Source organism: Dermacentor variabilis, chromosome 8, assembly GCF_050947875.1.
Source record: "Dermacentor variabilis isolate Ectoservices chromosome 8, ASM5094787v1, whole genome shotgun sequence".
NCBI classification, from domain to species: Eukaryota; Metazoa; Arthropoda; class Arachnida; order Ixodida; family Ixodidae; genus Dermacentor; species Dermacentor variabilis.
The window spans coordinates 61,670,714-61,690,604 of NC_134575.1; the positions used below are offsets into that span (position 1 = coordinate 61,670,714).

Sequence of the window (19,891 nt, forward strand, 5' to 3'; positions counted from 1 at the left end):
AATGCAAATATTAATCAAGCGGGATGCCAATGTATACCTGCAACTCCTCGGTGAGCTCGTCACAGCCCCGTTCCAGCCGTGCGACCGCTTCACTCCAGCAGGCGCCGTATTCTGGTATCTTCGCCAGCACGGCTTTGTACTGACGTTCGCCTTGTTCTACACCGGCCGGCGCCACGAACTGCGGTAGTCCGACAGGCTCACCCGTGGCCGCGAAGCAGGACACCGCTACTAACCACGCTAGAGAGACGTGCCAAGCCATTTCTATACTCGGTTTTAGCGGCAATTAGCGAGGCAGAAACGATGCTAGAAACAGATACCTCGCCGCCGCCGGTGCCATCCGCGTTCGAAACGGACGCCGGCGAGTGCAAAGAAGTGAATGATAATGATGATGATGATGAAGGGACGGATCGCTACGCCAATCCCCTGTAGTGGGTTGTGCTATAACTACAGGCACCAAACCAAACCAAGCCACTCTGTATTCGGCGTAGCAGCGCAGCTTAGCCGTTTGGACGACATTTTATCGTTTTTCGTGTGACAACGGTTATATGAAACCGAAGGCCGCACAGAAAACTGCGCTGTTTTTTTATTTTATGGGACACGAGCAAGCTTACGCCGACGCTCTACGCGTACTGGACTGTCGGAACTCGTAGCCAAACCGAACGTTGGCCAAACCGGCATTGAGGAGCTGCACGGTTCTTTATTCTATGGCTGCATGCACCGTGCAGAGTACAGAGCATGTTGCTGGTACATATGCTTCCGATATAAATGAAAACATACAAAGGCACCAAGCTCGGATATAGCGAAGTATCTAAAGCGGTTACCGTAATTTTTTTTTTTTCGCGTATAATCCGCATCCATATTACAACATCTCGAAACGGAGTGTGGAATGTGCAACAACACTCAAATCTCTGAAAACAGTCTACATTCGATCGCGACTCGTCCACGTATTATATTTGACTGGCAGCTCCGTTCTCCACTTTTTTGGGAACGTTGACAATCTTATCTTCTTCTGCGCTGTAAGAGATAGAGAAATGAACTTTGTTGAGAAAATATAATCGAGGTTTTCTTTTTTTTTTTAGCGGCCCCCTTCGATGCGGGGCCCTTCCAGCTAGGGCTCCGCTGGCTCTTGCCATCTTCTCGGCTCTCTGTATCAGCTTGAGCTGGTCGTCGAGGGCCGTGGAGCTGGACAGCAGTGCCTCCCACTGCTCCCTCGTGATGTTCGTGACGTGGCGTTCTATGTTGTGTAGAGCACGTGCTCTCTCACGTAATCTGATAGAGGTTTGGTGCGGCCCCGCCGCACGGGCATCCGTTCCTGTAGGCTGTGGGGTGTATGCGATGTAATATATGTGTAGTTTCGTGCGGGTGCCTGTTCGGAGTCTACGCTGCAGCTATGCAGCAGCATCCACCGTATTTAGTTTTCGACGGGGTGGTGCATATCGCAAGCGACTCGCTCTGCGGTATATTGTTCAGCATGACTGACTGCTCGAGGTCGACTGCAGTCTGTTCTTCTGTTACCCGTGATGCCAACGTGGTCCGATATCCAGATGTACTGTTTGGGCAGTGAAGTCCTCGAGTGTCCTCCTTGGGTATTTGGGCTAGGAGTTGTGCAATTAACACGCCTTCCGATTCCTCCCTGCAGACCTGCTGGGAATCCGTGAGAATAGTCAGTCGTTTATTTGCGTGTTGGCAATCGCGAATGGCTAACGCGATATGACAAGCTCTTCGGCTTCCGTGACCGTGCAGGGGCGGGTCGATGCACCTGTGAAAGACTGCCGTCGAGCGCAGCTTCATCGTGATCTGCAGTTCTGGTTCGCCGGCACCGCGTGAATTAACAACATAGCCAGACTGCAACAGGGCAGCCCGAAAAGAGGAAAAAGGGGCGACCACGAAAAAGGCGCTCGGGGGTGGAGTTCCCTTGGAGATAACAAACGACATAGAACTGTGCCTGGAGGTGTGCCTTCACGGCAGCACGGCACATACTGCGGCGAAGGCGCACCTCAAGACCAAATTCGCATATAACCCGCGCTTCATTTTACTGCAAACTTTTAAAGACTTTTGCTGCTCCGTACAGGCACAAAAACTCGGTAATTAAATGCTACACAACTAAACCCAATGCGTACTAATGTCCTTATACCGTCATCCTCTGGAATGTGTGTTCTCATTCAGGTCACTACTTTTATATATATCCTGTAAAAAGCTTACATTTATGCAGTACAGTGCATGCCCACAAGATAAATGTGCCGAAATGCTAACAGCAGCTCACACGAATTCACATTGTGAGACGTTGACGCAGCAACGTCATGAGGACGAAGTTGAGGTTTCATGTTTGTTGAGAAAAGGGTAGTGATGATAGAATGTATTTAATGAGAGAAAGGCAGATCAGGTGCGCTGGGTGAGCTTTCTATTTGGCCTGCTACTCCGTGTATAGAAAATGTAGAAGGAAAGAGGAAGGAAGTGCGGTTGAGAAGCTGTTAGTATATAGAGAGAAGTACGACATATTAGAGACTGGCAAGTTTGTCTAATATTTACCCCATCTCATTCCCACGTCTTCAGTGACAACATTCACGTTTAACGGATATTCCAGATCCAGATTTTCCAATATCTATTGGATATTCCAGATATTCCAATGGATATTCCAGATCCACTGCCAGGACATGGGTATCCTTGAGATGTGTTGAGTACGTATCTGCAGACGTCCCTCCCACGATTGCTTGGCTGCATTTTCCCTGTACTGTTGACATCCCTTGCGTGTTTGAGAGGTACATCATAGGGACATGCTGCGTACATTTTACGAACACGTCCAGGCCTTTTCCACAATGTTTCCTATGTTCTGTCTTTCACACCACACAGTGAGCAACAGATGCAATGGGCAGAGTGCGCACGCATAAAGAACAGGTAGATTAATTGCGTGCACACATTATAAGTACTTTCACATGCGCAGAAATGCAGCACACTTCTTGCTCTTCTAAGCCTGCCGCCAAGCATAAGTGGCTTATTGAACTAACTTCAGGACACTAACTTCTTTTACGCCCCGCACCATCATTAAATGGAAGAGCTTGCCTTCTGATATTGCCACTGAACATGACCCTCTAAAATTTCACAAAATGCTAAACACTGTTAATTAGACGCCTTTTTTTGAGTTTTTCATTTGTTGCAAGGTACTAATAAATACCGGTATTAACACTACAGCCTATGTGGGCACCCATATTTTTGCCATTTGATTGTGCTCTGTGCATAACATTTTTTTAGTATGTTTTATTATTCTTGTATGCTTTGTTTCTTACTAGCTAAACTCTGTTAGCATAACTGTAATCACTTTTATGCATGTACTGCCCCCCCTCCCCACTTTGGTAATACCCTCAACTGAGGGCCTTTAAGAGCACTGTGAATAAATAAATAAAAAATAAATAAATAAACTGAAGTTCTAAAAGTAAATAGCTCAGAAACAGGTTGAATCCACCATCGCACATGTAATAATATTTTCTCTGTGCAGGCTATTTGGTAAGACAGCAGCAGCCATGGTCAGCAAAAGTCAGGAAGGATCGCATGGAAAGCTTCCCTTTAAGAGACATTAGCAGTTGCTATAAACTCTAAACGTGTGTCGTCCGAAATTTCTATTACTATAGTGCTAGGCATGGGTGGCGATGCCACAGGAAAGTCCAAACAAATTGGTTGGCAACTGCATTTGACATTTTTGTTACCATAACATGATATTTTGAGGCGACTACGAACAAAAATTTGCTTCACTGTACAAAAATTGGGTGTTACATTTTCGGCTTTGTTACAGCAGTGGAGTACTCCATTTGGAGTAAAGCTTGGCCAAGCAAAATATTGCATTTACTTTATTATATCCATGTTCAACTTTGATGGCAGGCACGCACAATTATGATGCACGAAATGTAAGGTGGAACTTGGATGCATCAACCGAGTACCGTGTGTTGCAAGATGAGCCTACAAGTGAGAATTTGGTCCCTTTTCAAGCACAAACTAGCGTCTCTACTTGTGCAAAGCACAGGCACGTACCCAGGGGGAGAGCCCGGGGGCCTAGGCCCCCACGAAATTTAGCGGCATACACTGAATGTAAAAGTTTACTTATTTTGCAGCTCTTCTCTTCTGCATCTGGGAAAACTCGAAACCGTCGCACGTGAAGCTGTGTCGATTCAGCCTCTGTTCAGAGCAATCGAAAGTACTGTCATACGCTGGCGGACTACTTGGTGCCGTAACACGTGTGCAGCAGCCATGCGCCCATAGCTTTCCCTTCATTGCCTCGGAAATTTGTCCGCGAGTATAGTGCCATCTAGAAGCTACTTACACAATTTAACTAGCACCCAGGCATAATGCTTATAGAAAAATTTTTTCTAAATTTTTCATCCTCCAAAGTGTGGGCTTGGGCCTTGCACAAGTAAATGTGGCAACTGCTGATAATGTGTGTTCAAAAACAAAGAAGACAAGTAGACTTCTGATCAACAAGCCCATCTTTATGTGCCACCAAAAATGGTTCAATCAAGTCTAGTCAACAAATCCAACAGAACATACATCTAAGTCTGAAAAAATAAAAAGGGTGCCTGTATGCCAGGCAGTTGGCACCATACAGATTTATTCACCGGACACACATGTTCATTAGAAACTTCAAAACCATGGGGCTAACTTTGTGAACAATTTGTAATGTCAAACCAAAAACACTTGCACATCAGCTTCTTGTCAATACTAATGACTATTACATTGGCTAACACAGCTTTATCACATTGGATAGAAATCCTAATGCATATTTTCAAACACTGCATTCACTAAGCCAGTGATTGCAGTGTATCACTATCTCGTGGATACAGCGCAAACATTAACGACTATGAATTTTACATACAAGCCTGCAGTATATAATGGTTTATGTACGAACAAATGTTATCAAGAATTTGTGAAACGTGTACGTTCGTACAGAGAGCTTGCATATATATGTCAAGCTGCTGCTCCAATGGCAGTGCGGACACCAAAGCCAAACACCTTTTTGAAAAGCTGCACGTAAACACGTGTTACTTTTCTCCATATTGAAGCAACTAACACGTCATTAGAACATATAAAGCAGGGCTCATAGCAGCTTTCCTTATTATCTTTTTCTTATTCAGATAGTTGTAACCACTACTCTGGAACTCTCCAAAGGCCACGACTACACTCAGTTCAATTCCCAGTTATAACAAAGATGGAAAATATAACGAGTCACGCATCACAATATTCTAGGCACTCATCAGATGCCATTAAAAGTTTGGCTGCCAATGAAATACTCTTAGTGAGGACCAGATTAAATGTTAACAAACTTTACAGATCACACAACACTGCAAGAGAGCCTCAACACCTAGAAAAAAAAATTTTTTAAAAAGCACGTGTTAACTGCACCACCGACCTGACTTGTCAGCAATTGATGACTGTTCGGCATGGACGGATTTCTTACACTTTGCGCGTATGCAGGCAGCAAGAAATTTGACATGCCAGGAGCAAAAAGTTCTGTCACAATAAATGTCTGTACAGATCTACATACCTACTATGTATGTACAGTACGTACAGGCTTGCACAATGACCGACTGTGCAAGCTGCAACCCGACCCTAAAACAAACTGCTAAGTACTCGCTCCAGACTGGCGTGCATCGTGCATGATTCCGGCGAAGCAAAATGCCTTCGTCCGTGTTACATGGCTTAAATTACGCATCAGTGGACATGGCAAGTGAAACATCCTACGGGCAGGCATGAAAATGTGCACCACAGGATGTCATAGGTGTTCGAATGCCTTATGACAAGGCATGTAGATGAAATGATTCTTGCAACATGACGACGCTCCCGCGTCTGGTGTCGACAACAGCTAACATATGACTGAGGCGCTTGGTGTGCAAAACTGTGCCAATGCTGTAAATCAGTCACATCTTGTGGCCTGTGCTGCGGGAATTACACCGACGTTTGCCTATGCTGCCTTCAGAAGAAGCATCTTTAGTTTCTTGGTGAAGTGTGGTGTACTCTGATAGCACCGTGAAATCAGTACATCACTGCCTAACAGCTTCACTGCCAATCCCATCTTCACAGATAGTAGAAAGATTCTGTCCTCTCATTTGAAAAATGGAGCCTCTAAAATACTTCTGCTGGATGACAGAGAATAAGCAGGCAGGTCTTGCGCCTGTGTAGCTGTGACCGTGACAGCCTCACATTCTCCTCAGGACCTGCTAGATTGTTCATTCAGCCCTAGCAGGCCTCAAGGAGATCTGTCAGAACTGCTAGCGTGAGACCGTCATAGCTTACCAAAACTAAAGGGTCACTAACTTTCCGCAGTCATGCATGTACAGGTGCCTCTGTTGAGATACCCCAAAACCAGTCACCCAAGGCTAAGGTAGCGGCCCTCAGGAGTCTCCCGTAGGTAGTGCAGGCGGCAACTGCTTTGCAGCACTTGAAGACTGCTTCGTACTTGCACCGTCTCGCCGTTTGCTCACCAGCATGAGCACAATCAAAACCGGCAAGTACAGCAAGCTCAGCCGAAACAAGGCACGCGACGTCGCACTGTCGGGTTCGCGGTAGAAGTTCCACGCACGGTACAGCAGGTATGCATTGAGGGGCAGTGAGGTGGCAGCGAAGGTCCACGTAGTCAGTTCACTCAGAGGCGCTGCAACAGTGCACAGTGCTGCGAGGAGGATGCTGTGTCGGAGCGCAGTGCGCCGGCACAGATCCGGGTGGGTCACCGACATCATGCGGTAGCCGGCTCGCGAGTAGTCGGGCCGCAGGTTCCACGAGAGGGCGTTGAAGTGCGGGAACTGCCACGAGTAGAGCATCGCTCCCAGCACGCAGGCACCTGCGCACAGTAACACCAAGATCAGCATCCTCCAGCCGCGCTTCACTTTCGCCAACTGCGACACAATTACAACCAAAGCGTACATGCATGCGTGGGTTATTGCAGAGGTGGGATAGGGATCTTACAGTTGGCATCATGAGTTTACAGACTGCAGAGTTCAAGAAGACATAGGATTTCCTGCCAGTTTGTAACAGTAGCCAGCAAAATCACACACCACCAATTCGTTTGCATGCAAGTGCAGGCTGCAAATCGGAACACACCAAGCTCTGTGGCATGGATCCCAAGATCGATAAACTTTTAAAGCCACCTGCACTTGGACTTGAATAACTGTGAGCTTCATGAAAGTAAGCGTTTGGCAGATAGTGTCGACGGTACAATTAACAATGCAATGTGACCCAAACTGAAAGCAAAGATAAAGAGCAAACAGTAGAGTTTCCTTGTCTGCTGGCACGGCCTCCGCACCACAACATTCTCTTTGGTAATTTCCTTTCACTAAATTCCCATCTAACAGAGCCAGCGCAGTGGCAGCTACTTTGCTACCGCACGCCATGCAGCATGCTTATCACATGGCAATCAATCTCATCGCTTGCTCTTATCACACCACAAACTTGGCTACTATGTAAGATTTTGATACTCACAATTTTATTTCCAGGCTGTACCACAAAGCATGAACTGACATAAATACATGAAAACTCAGCAATGAGCACTTTATTCCTGACGACCAACTATAAATGTCTGCCTGCAGTAAGTGCTTTGCAGTTGACAGATCAGCAACACTCTCTCTCATTCCTTTAAATTCTGGCTGCAGCATGTTTTTGTAGGCAAGGAACAAGGCTATCTGCCATCTGATTGTGTATGCCCTTTCTGTCACAAAAGCATTACATTTGGATTGACACGCCTTGCCTTCTGGCAGCACGCACTGATTAGCTGCGACTGATGGGGAAAACCATTTACCTTGGTCACATGAGCAAACTTGGCAAGACGCTTGGTCATGGTCAACTGCATGAGCATTGCCATTAAGAGAGAGGAAAGAGGCTTTATTGGCAAGGAATGTGTATAAAGTGAGGCTTCACACTTTGATGAGGCAAAGCGAGTTCAGTGAATGCCTTTGCTGGTGGCCATGTTCTGTAGAGACTGACACTAAGCTTTTTTGAGTGACAGCCTGCAAAAGACACTAGCAGTGAGTGATGCTTGCTCTCGTGATATTTATGTTTTTTCATGCACACTGCGACTTCACCGAGATCTTCGTGCCACTGCGTGACTCTTGAGCAGAAGCTGGAAGTCGCATTGTTCATACCTGCCGAAAGCTTTCGGCAGACTAAGTTGACCTCCTTTCCCTTTTTGTGATAAAGAGACAAGGATGGGCGTCACTGAGATGGGATTGCCTGGGCATCTTTTTTACAACTATGTGGACATAAAGAACTAGGATGCTATTGTCAGGAATTTTATGGCACATCCCACTTCAATCAAATTACCAATCATATAAAAATGTTTTGTCATCTCATTCTCTTTTGCTACAATGAGAGTTCACTGCAATACAGTAAGGTTGACAGTAATCTATGACAGTCTCGGGTACCATTTACACTACAGGAGGGGACTTGAACTACTGCAATCTAGAGTTCATCGTACCAGCATCCAAGGTGCCCGTGCAGGCAGCCCATCCCATGAGCGGTGGGATGGCACCCACCACGGATCCCAGCCAGGTGTTGGCTATGGAGCAGCGCTTCAGCGGAGTGTAGGCGCACGTGTACAGCAGCAGGTTCGCGCCACCCAGCATCGCCGTCAGGCCGTTGGCGCCCGCCGACAACAGCCACAGGCCCAGACCCGCCGTGGTTGCCGCAAAGCCCATGGCATGCAGGGGGCTACGGGGACACACCATGCCAGCCGCAGTCAAAACAACGTTTGCAGAGAGTGATCATCACCAATGGCAGATGGACAACATGTATGGTTGTATGGTCATCAACAAAAAGGCATACTACAGGTACTAGTATCAGTACAGTAGAACCTTGTACATACACTTTGAAAAGAAACATACTAGCCAGGAAAACATATGGCCAGAAGGCACTAAAAAATTTGGCAGACTCAGCTGTAGTTGACATCTATGTAATGCAAAGTGCTTTGCAATCAGCAGCATTGCAGCATGAGACACTGACGTGCGCCGATTTGGTGGGGCCCAAGCGGCCCGAGATGAGTGTTTTCATTTTTGCGACTTCGGCAGGCTTGCGTAAGCTTCCTTTCGGCAAGCGTCGTGCGAATTTGCCATGATTCTCCCGATTTAAGAATTTTTGACAGTTGGCAACAAATGCCGACCCTGATAATGAAACGGCACCTGCTTTTTACCACCGGCATCGACCTGCACAGAACCATCAATCGCTATGGATGAGCGTTAGTCGAGTCACATTATGCATGATGCATGCTTTCTTCTGTCGTGAAGGTTGGCCTCATGATGACCCATCTGCCACAAAGATGGAAAAGCCCTTCTATATTAGAGGAAAACTGTAAAGCAAAGCTTAATAAGCAATACACAACTGCCATGAAACACGGGTGCACTGTTAAACTGGGAACCTAATTCTCATTTACTACAACATAAGGGCACTAATTCTTTAGCTTCGGAGGAGAAAAAGCACTTGATTGTATTCAACAGATATTCGACTGATAGAAGAATATTTTCCAGACAAGCACTGAGCTGTCGTCAGTGCAGGCATAGCAATTTGAAGTTCCCTTTACTAAGAGCAGACTGTACTCTATATCTTGATTTCTATGTACCTAAGTTAAATACACCTTGATACATTCTTGTTATGCGATGCCAGGAAATTCCCAAGCATGAACAGCACGGTGTTTTCTTGCCCAAAACTTGTAAGCATTAAATTTTCTGCAAAATCTTCCATTATTTGATATTCGGCATTCTTTTCTTGATTCGATTCGAAACATACTATTTCGTATTCACACATCCCTAGTAATTTATGTGTATACAACTTAGCTTAAAATTCACCCTTAGTGTCCCTTGAACCTTGCCTTCTTACACCAGTTAAAGCTCAAATAAATTTTTCTTTTGCCTGTACTGAATGTGATGGCAATGCAGCTGTATCACTGATGTCGTGCTCAGCAGCTTGTCCATGCAAAGCTGCTACTTTAGTTATAAGAGGTAGCTTTCAAGTACTATCCATGAAATGAAACACAAACAAACTATGGACAGCCAGATTCTTTCATTTCTGCTTTCACCATTTTGTGTGATCTTTTGGCACGATTTCAGCTTGCACACTTAGTTTAGGGCATTGGCTGTCTTTGGCGATCGTGTAAGCGGTGTTGCCAAGCAACACTCTTCTGTTATCACTTGAAAGAGACATTCTACTGTTTGTGTTTCATCTATCTGTGAGATTCTGCAGGACACTGTAGGGCATCACTGCCAGTAAAGAAGGGCTGAAATGGGGGGCATGGTATAATGACACACAGACATTACACTTATGTCCAACAGCTTCCTTCACTTCATTTCCCATGAGGGAGCACCACAGTCTACGCAAACAATTAATGCAATCAAAGTTTTCATAAGGGAGCTGCTGTGCAACCTTTTCTAGAGTTGTTTTAGGTTGATGCCTCACTCATATGTTTGCCACGATTCTTGCAGACGATACAGGCTTTCCGCCACGCTATGTGGTTTTACATGAAAGGAAACTACCCCTGTGAGCCAAATGCTAGCAATGCCTTCCAAGGAATCCATATAGACTCTATTCGTAGCACTATACTGCAGTCCAATGGATGGGCGACAACATGACCTCCCAGCCCCTCCTTCCATACTTCTGAGCAAACAGTCGTTTGGTCATCCTGCTTGTTACCGCTTATGACAGTACAGAACGTACCTGAGGAATCCGCGCACCAGGACTCGGTTCTTTGTCCGGTTCATCTGGGAGTCATACGGCACCTCCAGGAACTGGGCCAGACAGACAAGGCAATAATGCATTGCGCACTGTTGTGACAACGCAATGCACAATGTTGCACTGTGACATCATGGCGCGGAAGCAGAACATTGTGGTGTTTTGGTACTTGCTCTGGCTCGCTACGTTGGTCCGCATAACGAGTAAGAGCAAGGCAGGTAACCGAGCAAGCCAGAGCGAGTGCCAAAACATTGTAACCTTCTGCTCCCATGTGACTACCTTTTACACTGTGATGTCACGACACATACACCTAGTACTGTATTGGGAAACAAAACCAAAACGAGTTTGTAGAAAAGACATAAATAGTAAATTATTAAGTATCCTCAGATGCTTGGCAGAATTTTGTACGTGTATTTCTTTCTTTCTTCTTCTTTTTTTCTTTTGCTTGCCAGAACGCTTTCTCCAGATGAATACACCAAGAACAAAAGGATGCTCTCGGCCCCACAACACACCTGGTTAATGGCATTTGCAGCGCACGACGTGAGCGTTGTTCCAGCCACAGTGAAGAGCACAACCCAGGGGTCAAGAGCTCCGGGAGCCATGGCGTAACCAGCGAGTGTCGTTGTCACTACCAGACCTGCACAGAGGGTGAGCTCAGGCATTTTCACAGGAAATAGCCAAGTTTGCCACACTCGGTGTCAGTCTTGTCTCTAGACTCTCACCCCTTTGCCACAATGAGAAATGTGGCACAGCATAGGGCTTTTACCTTGCGGCTTGTGCAAGGCCTTCATCTTTAGTAAGGGTGTTAAAGGGCACTGAACCAGCCCTCGGGCTTGGTGAAATAACATATTCTGTGGGTAGCGTATGCTGTTGTGAACATCTCAGCCAACTTTTGCTGTCGTACGCGGTGCATGGAGCTCACAAGTGGAGCGCAAAACACCTTTCTCTCAAATGCTCTCTTTTCACACAGAAGCCTGCTCCTCACTCTCTTTTGAAAGCTTTATTTCGTAATAAAGCGAATTCACATACGCAGCTGCTACTGGTAGCTGCGGTCAGCCATGCAGCGTAGATACCGCAGCCACCGAGTCGCAGTGCTAAGTGCACTGCGACTCGCTGAGGACAACAATGTGTGGCTTATGTTTAGCGCGTGGTAGGCACCAAAATTGGAATTCGTGGCGTCTACGTTAACATCCAAAGTGAAATTTGAACTGTGTGCCACGGTGACATTTACAAGGCACAGCGTAGTGGGCACACCCCACTCTGCCGTAGCTTTCGTAGTGCAAGGCACTGAAGAAGGTACGGGAGCACAGCGGAGGCCGTGTCTGATTGCCAATAACTTTGCTTCTGCTGAACGCACTGAAGTACTTTTTCCGGCAAAGTATTTCTGATACGACCTATTTTCACTTCAAACGCCTTTCTCTGCTTCGACAAAAAGTGGTTTAGGGCCCCTTTAAGGTAGATCAAAGTGCAGAGCAATGATCACTGCCATTTGCTGTGCCACAAGGCAGTCACGGCACTGTGAGGGCAGGGCAGCAAAAAATTGGTAATGAGATGATTGAATGAATGATTAACTCATGATTTTCTGCTCGAAAGTGTAAATGAGCACAGAGAGAAAAAAGCTCAGGAGAGCTTTACACGATGACAGCACGATGACAGGGGGAGCCAGAATAGGCAGCAGGAACGTTTCTTTATCGGCGCGTGTCCTGGCACAACAATGCAACTATTTATAACGCGACAAAACAGCCTGCATTCGTGTGCATCCTGTCATCGGGCAAAACCACCAGAAGAGGGGAGCTATGCAAGGGGGCATGGCTATGATTATGAGTGGTGAAGCCCTGTCCACTTGGCAGCGCATGCTCAGAAGCATCCCAGCTTGCACCAGTAGGTGGCGGTGCCAAGGGTCTCGGAAACACACCGCTTCCACGCTCTAATCTGACGCGCTGGGGGCTGTACTTGCTATATGCATAACCGCTGAGATCTGTGTCCTCCCTCCCTTCTGACCTGCGTGAAGTATCACCACCCCAAGCCATCTCACTTTTCATGTCAGTCTCAACGGAGCTTTTGCAACCAGCCGGCCTCCCCTACCTGTGAGCCGAATCTTGCTCAGTGCCATGTAGTAGTGGGGCAGTCGTGCAGGGTCCAGGTGTCGCCGGTGCCACTCCTCGCCAGGCTCGATGGGTGCTTGCTGGACTGGTGGGGGGAGCACGATGTCCGTGCCGTGGCTGAACGCGGAGTCTGGGACGCTCATCAGGCGGCCTGCCCTGGCCACGAACAGCACCGGAGGCTCCGCGCAGGCGATGGGAGCAAGCTCTTCTCCGGCCTTAGCTTCTTCCATGGCCACCTTAGGCACTGTTGTGCTCGCTTGTCGAACCTACAGTGCCAAGCCACCAGTGACATTGTTATTGCAGAGGGCAGAAAGACCAAAAAACAGAGAGACAGCAGTGTGCATCAAAGCAGTGGATTTAAGCCTGCCGTTTCCACCACATTGCTCAGTTTGCTTACATTGTGCGGTCGGTAGACACTGCGCAGGTACCGAATGCTGCCCCTGGTTTTCAGCTGGGTCCGGGCCAGGCTTGGCAACGACAGCATGGCTAGGCCCGACATGCATTTGCCGTCACCTGCAAGCGCCATTTTTCAAAGCACATCTGTATCTTGCGAGCGAAGTACAAGATCACACGGGCTGCCTCAATTACAATCACTTCAACGTGCACTGATGGAGAGATCCCTCCCCCGATGTTTTAAATTGCTCTTCTGGTACCTCAACAGCACCTTATGCTCTTTCTTCTAAAGTCTATGGAGCCAGTGACGTTCCTTGCTGGTGCATCAAGCAGCAGCAGCATCTTCAGAAGAGTAACCACAATTTGAGGTACAGTGGGCTGCTCACAGATGAAAATGGTGCAGCAAACTTATTGGGGATAAGGCAGAGTGGGCCCTGAGCACCACATGATGCCACGTGTAGGGGCAGGTGGCAACGCCGTGGGTGCACTGCACAGGTACAAGGAGCGCCATTAGAGCTGCCTCCACTGTGCCGTCAGCTGTGCCTGGTTTATCATCTCAACTGATACTAAATATTGCTTTATTTCCCTGGTAGACCTCAGGAAGCTTGCATCACTAAAATTATGTTAGAATATCATTAAAATAAAAATAACTATTTTATATTTGATCCACCATGCAAGGCTCCCATCCCAGTCTACTTTTATTGTAAATTTTTTTCATTATTCGAATTCCCCACATATTTGTCGGTAAATATTTTTTGTATGTGATCCACCATTCCATGGCGCCCCAGTCTACCTTTATAGCAAATTTTCACTTTTTAAATGCCCGACATGTTTACTTCAGTGCTCCTTCCTTTTGACATACACAAATGCAAAAAGTCAAGAGTTGAAGTTACAATTCAGACCTTCAGCCGACAAAATAAGAAATATGGGTATGTTTGTCAACAGCGTAACATCCAGTACCGCACATGCCTGCCAAATTTTGATCATGTCACAGCCTGAGATTGTGCTACAGAACTGGGAGCACTGGAAATGTACTTGTCAAGGGATCACACATGCTCAGAACATGCAAAAAAATCACTTTATTCACACGTTGAATGTCTTTCGGAGCTGAACTGACTGAAATGATCTATTTTTGGCCATTATCAAACAGTGGCAGCTTTCTCCTTGTAGTTGGATAACAAGTAGATAGTACAGTTGGTCGAAATTTAACTTTTTCACCAAAGTTCAGCCAACGCGACCTGTCAAAAGGACCGATTATCATCTAATCGTCAGCAATGAATGAGACATCGCGGACTCGTCTACGCACCAGGTCCAGATGGGTAAAACTAGGTGTAAAACCAGCGTGTTTTAAAGAAGGCCAGATAACACGAAAACCGAGACACCAGTAACATACAAAAGCTATGCGTTTGACGTATGGCAGGCGATTTCAATCGGTGATCGACTCTGGGCCGGGTCTGTAGACTTGGATCGCACACAGGTGCGATTAAGAAGTGCTTTAAAATGACCGCACGATGTACCTGGTGCACGATTACCGGCTAGTTCGTGCCGCATGACCCGTTATTTCATGCAAAGGTCAGCTGGCAAGGTCAGAAAGTACATCGCAGACGACCTGGCATACTGAACTGACCGTTGCGCGGCAGCTGCGTTAGCATTATTGCCGCAATTTGGTCCTGTGCGTTAAAATGCCATGCTGCTTGAGTCCCATCGAAGAATTGTAACACATATTCCGAGCGAATGCACGGGCAATGCACGACTGCAGTGGCGTCCGCGCGTCACACCGAGCGTATGAAACGAATCAAGCCCGTCAAACACTCTCCTAGTTGGCGCTGCGCTTCGCGAACTTTTCTAGGCAGTTCAGGCTTTATCCAAAAGAAGAAAATGAATTACCGGTGACCGTGACCACGCTGCCGCATTGTCGAAAGAATAAAATAAATATCTGCAGACGTCGGCCATGACAAACTTCAGGTGACAGCGATGATGATAGTGATAAAAGCGTAATCTTAAATGTCATTTATTGAAGTAGTTATCGTTATGTCTTATTTGGAAGAGTTTCACATAACCAGAGATATTTGAAAAGTAAAGTCAAGTTATGTTATTTGCGGAAAATATTATCCCGTGATGCCGATTCACAACTTGTCAAGTTAAGTTATGCTAAAGCACAAGAACAATATTTTTCAATATCTTTATTATGACTACCCTGTTAATTTGTTAATTATTTAGGAAATTGTATTTTCTTTTTATTATTTCTTTTGTTTCGGTTTCGATTTTAGATAGTGCGCTCAAACAAAATTGGTGGCGATCGTGCCGGTTTCAGTGTTTTCTCAGAAAATAATGGCACGTTCTTGTACGTTACTGGTTGCTCTCCCAGTCAGTTGCAATATCCGCCAGCTGTGCATGGCGGTGATCCAGCTGTAGCACATGCACACACAGGCGCGGTACAAGGGTCGAGATCGCGCAAGCGTCTCGCTTTCTGAACGTCCATCCCGCCTCCTGCGTCAATACCGAGTACGCGGTGTTCAGTTAGCGTGCCTTCCTCGTCGCGCTGACACGACCTCCGATGAAAGCGCGGCTCGGCGAGTTTTTCACGTGCTGGCCGCTTCTCTTCAATACTCATCAACATTTTTTGTCTCTCCAGAGCGTAAGAACAGCAACAGCTGGAAAGAAGGTCTTCGCGAGTTTGCCACGTGCATACCCAAACTTTAGGGGGGTGGGAGGGGGATCAGGACATCCACCCCTGGAGGCGCACATGTGGATACACGCACACACATTTCTATCCTATCTACATACAAGTGTGGAGAAATCATTGTCGATAATAAATGTGTCCAGGCAACCTGCAACTGGGAGGGGTCTCCATGCGCTATGCTTGCAAAGCCGTGGGGAAAATAAGTTATGGAAAACATTTTGTTACTGAAGACATGGCCAAATTACATATAGGCAGCTATGGCTCGCAAGAATGACAATGAAAACATCTGCAGCCAAAATAAACCTGAAATCTACAAGTTTACGTGCCTCAATCCATCATATCCCACCAGCATGCTTAATCAAGTGTGTTTCACCAACTAATGCCTGTGCTGCTTCACTAGGGGAAGATGAGAGATAAAAGGTGGCTTATTGGGTGTATTTCTGCTTCATTTACCCTCATTCGTTCTCAGCACTCCACAAGACATGTTACATCCACACATACTGAGCACTTCCAATTGATTTACTAGATACTTGGAAGATACCACAGTAAAGCCTTTAAATAATTATGAACACTGCAAGCTCTCCCATGAACTGCTGCATGCACATGGTTGTTAAGCTGCGTAAATATGCAGAGACATTCCTATGGATGCAGACCTTGGTGAGAAGCAATTGTCTTATTGCTCTAGAACCCACATACACAAGAATCTTCGTAAGCAAAATGGTAAATAGCTTTATTTGTCAAAAAATACATAAGACAACAATAACTCTTAATTCCACGTAAAAATTTAGACACCATTGCACACAACAGTGATATGTAAAATATTGTTAGAGAGGCTAGAAGTTCTATTCCAGCCTCTATAATATCATTCATGATTGCACAGTAATGAGGGACAACGTGGGTCAGACCTCACTTTGCGTAACAAGACATCAGAAGTCTGGTAGCCGACAGTAAAATACGGACGCCTGCATGAGCATAAAACGTCTTTTGTCTTGCGCACATTAAACAGCATGCATTTGTTACGTACTTCACGTACTACAGCCAAAGTTCAGTATGTAAAGTGCTAAAAAGGACGAAGGCACAGATACATCTAGACAGAGCAGTATGCACTCTGCACTTGCATCAAAGTTACAAAAAGCTCCTTTCTTGAGATGCATTTGTAAGATATATCAAATTTCATTGCTGAAGTCAGGTACTGCACCTACAGTGTATAAAAACATAACAACAGGCAAAAAAAGGTAGCAAGTGCACTTGAACTTATGTTGCGAGATCACAGCCTTAAAGCACTGGGCATTATATTCTTCGATGTAGATTAAGTTACGTCTATTTAAGCAGTAAGGCATGCCTACAGACTGGGATACATGGCGCAAAAAATGACACAGGGACAAGCAGAACACAGGACAAGCGCCTTGTCCCTGTGTCATTTTTGCGCTATGTATCCCAGTCTGTATGTATCCCACCAACACGCCCAAACTTCTTCCCTGCTAAGGCATGCCACCTGGAGACGGCTATCATGGACTGGGTTCCAGATTCTGGTGCCTGTAATATTGGTTGATTGTTTCCACAACTGAACGGAGGGCTGCTACATATTCCCCACAGTCAGCGTACAGCTGTTTTGTGTAGTCAGGGTGGGATGCGTCCTTCGGGCTAGGCGCCAGGTCGCGCTTGAAGGTCTTCATCGAAGGCATCACTAGGATGGCAAAGGCAAAGATTTTCTGCACGAGCACATTGTGGTACCGCCTCAATGTCCCGTAGTAAGCCTTGGTGGCGCAGTCGGACAGGTTGTCGTTGCCACTGTGGATCTCAGACAGGAAGCTCAGGATGAACTCGAGAGCTCTCTTTAGCCAAAGGAGGGCTTCGATGGCTCGGCCACTGGTTGCGTTCCTGCCTTCGTCAACTTCCTTTTGCAGCATCGCCATCAACCGGGCAAAGCTGTCCTTGTCCGTGCTGTATTTTTCGTCGAGCTTGTCGATGTTGCCCTGGATGTCGGCCTTGATGGGACCAAAGACTCTTCCCCCGAGGACGTTGAACACCGGAAGCACGGACCGGCAGCATGCCAGGAACTCGGCAGTTTCGATGTTGGACTCGTTCGGTTCTTTGATTTGGACGAAGCTACACTCCATAGTAGAGAAGAAAGTATGGACTTCGCGGGCGGCGGTGACGTCGTCATTGGGTGAGGACTGGACGAGTGAGGATGCAGGAGAGCCCTCGTCCGCTTTCAGCTCCGACGTCATGATCACTTCGCGGTGACGTACGGCGACGCTGTATGCCGCTGTTCCACCTGCACAAAAGAGCGCCCACATCTTATTCTCAGACAGCTAGCAATGTTTTGCTTGCTAACATTGTTACAGCAACGGATAAATGTTTTTCGGTCTAAATGCAGCTATTACGAGAGTTTCGACTAGGGCTGGTTGGTGCGGATTTATTGGCAACAGGATGCAGATATACATGAACACACCTTAAGTTTACTGTGTACTGTTTCCATTATCCTTTAGGTCGTTGACTCTGCCTGTCGATTAGGCCGCGCGTCTCAACTGGCTATCCGTGATCCGAATCACGCTTTAAACGATCAAACGGCAGTTTCTTCTATCCTCATGACCGACATGACAACCGCACAGAAAATGCAAGTTCGCATGCCGTGTAATAAGCCTCCTCGCAATTTACTTCCACATCCCAGCACACACCGCAATATGCCACTGTCGACAATGGTCACGAAATATCGGCTATCAAAAGGGCGCAGCTACGTAACGTAGGACTCACCTCATAAAGTTTATCGCCTACGACTGCTACGACGAGGTGTACTCACAGGATAGGTGTACTCCGATACTACACGCCCATTGCCTCCGAGACCACTGCAGCCATAGTTACGAACTGAAAAAATGAATCTGCCATTTTGAGTGGACTATGTTTAATTGCGCGGTTGGTTTTAACCGCTCTGCAGGCAGAGCCACGGCAAGGGAGCCGAACAAGCCCGCGCTTTAGCATACGCCAAAGGGTGAAGGCGAAAGTCTGCACGCTCAAGAGAAATTAATTAAATTACCTGACATTGTCATTCGAATGCGTTGTTACTTCTTATTACTTGTTTTCTTCCATTAGAGGTCATGAGTTCGAGTGCTTTAATTGACGCTACCTTCATCATCATCATCATCAGCCTGGTTACGCCCACTGCAGGGCAAAGGCCTCTCCCATACTTCTCTCCAACAACCCCAGTCATCTACTAATTGTGGCCATGTTGTCCCTGCAAACTTCTTAATCTCATCCGCCCACCTAACTTTCTGCCGCCCCCTGCTACGCTTCCCTTCCCTTGGAATCCAGTCCGTAACCCTTAATGACCATCGCTTATCTTCCCTCCTCATTAAGTGTCCTGCCCATGCCCATTTCTTTTTCTTGATTTCAACTATGATGTGATTTACTAGCGTTTGTTCCCTCACCCAATCTGCTCTTTTCTTATCCCTTAACATTACACTCATCATTCTTCTTTCCATAGCCCATTGCGCCGTCCTCAATTTAAGTAGAACCCTTTCCGTAAGCCTCCAGGTTTCTGCCCCGTACGTGAGTACTGGTAAGACGCAGCTGTTATAAACTTTTCTCTTGAGGGATAATGGTAACTTGCTGTTCATGATCTGAAAATGCCTGCCAAACGCACCCCAGCCCATTCTTATTCTTCTGATTATTTCAGCCTCATGATCCGGATCCGCAGTCACTACCTGTCCTAAGTAGATGTATTCCCTTACCACTTCCAGTACCTCACTACCTATCGTAAACTGCTGTTCTCTTCCGAGATTGTTAAACATTACTTTAGTTTTGACGCTACCTTAATTAAACCAAATGTCGTAGGTTCGACTCCTACCATAGGTCGTGGGTTCAAGTGTCTTAATTAACCTTATATTAATTAACTGTACCTTAGTTAACTTTGCCTTAACACCAAAGGTCGCTGGTTTGACTCCCGCATAAGCTCGAGGGTTCGACCACCACCGGGTTCGAGTGCCCAAATTAACTCCATCTTAATTAACTTCGG

The 19,891-nt window shown here is 46.5% G+C and overlaps 3 protein-coding genes across 4 annotated transcripts in view; all 3 read right to left on the bottom strand.

Moving 5' to 3' along the window:
• The window catches only part of LOC142590263 (uncharacterized), a 37,260-nt gene extending 36,888 nt beyond the window's left edge, over positions 1–372 (bottom strand). Inside the window, exon 1 of the mRNA XM_075702213.1 lies at positions 38–372. Within this exon, the coding sequence (XP_075558328.1) occupies positions 38–259 (222 nt within the window). The 5' untranslated portion in view covers positions 260–372. The remainder of the gene's footprint in view (positions 1–37) is intronic.
• Positions 373–4,457: 4,085 nt separating this feature from the next.
• On the bottom strand, positions 4,458–15,174 carry Cox10 (Cytochrome c oxidase assembly factor 10). The gene is made up of 7 exons (XM_075702214.1): positions 15,081–15,174; positions 13,198–13,313; positions 12,781–13,066; positions 11,208–11,332; positions 10,681–10,751; positions 8,453–8,685; positions 4,458–6,823 (listed from the first exon to the last, which is right to left on the bottom strand). The coding sequence occupies exons 2-7, from the start codon at positions 13,297–13,299 to the stop codon at positions 6,378–6,380; spliced, it is 1,263 nt and encodes a 420-aa protein (XP_075558329.1). The 5' UTR covers positions 13,300–13,313; positions 15,081–15,174; the 3' UTR covers positions 4,458–6,377.
• Positions 15,175–16,589: 1,415 nt separating this feature from the next.
• The window catches only part of LOC142590267 (pleckstrin homology domain-containing family A member 8-like), a 278,236-nt gene continuing 274,934 nt past the window's right edge, over positions 16,590–19,891 (bottom strand). Inside the window, exons 2-3 of one of the 2 annotated variants that reach the window (XM_075702223.1) lie at positions 18,634–18,682; positions 16,590–18,154 (exon numbers count right to left, since the gene is read on the bottom strand). In XM_075702223.1, the coding sequence (XP_075558338.1) occupies positions 17,385–18,107 (723 nt within the window). In that variant the 5' untranslated portion in view covers positions 18,108–18,154; positions 18,634–18,682 and the 3' untranslated portion in view covers positions 16,590–17,384. Of the gene's footprint in view, positions 18,155–18,331; positions 18,551–18,633; positions 18,683–19,891 lie in introns of those variants that run through there. The other variant, XM_075702224.1, reaches the window with a different exon arrangement.

What these genes read in the sequence shown, in the direction of transcription:
- Cox10 (XM_075702214.1), bottom strand. Translation starts at nt 13,299, where the DNA reads ATGTCGGGCCTAGCCATGCTGTCGTTGCCAAGCCTGGCCCGGACCCAG. An exon ending in GTGTCTACCGACCGCACAAT is followed by an intron (nt 13,067 to 13,197) that starts GTAAGCAAACTG and finishes TTGGCACTGTAG; the next exon opens with GTTCGACAAGCGAGCACAAC. An exon ending in CTGCAAATGCCATTAACCAG is followed by an intron (nt 10,752 to 11,207) that starts GTGTGTTGTGGG and finishes TGTCTGGCCCAG; the next exon opens with TTCCTGGAGGTGCCGTATGA.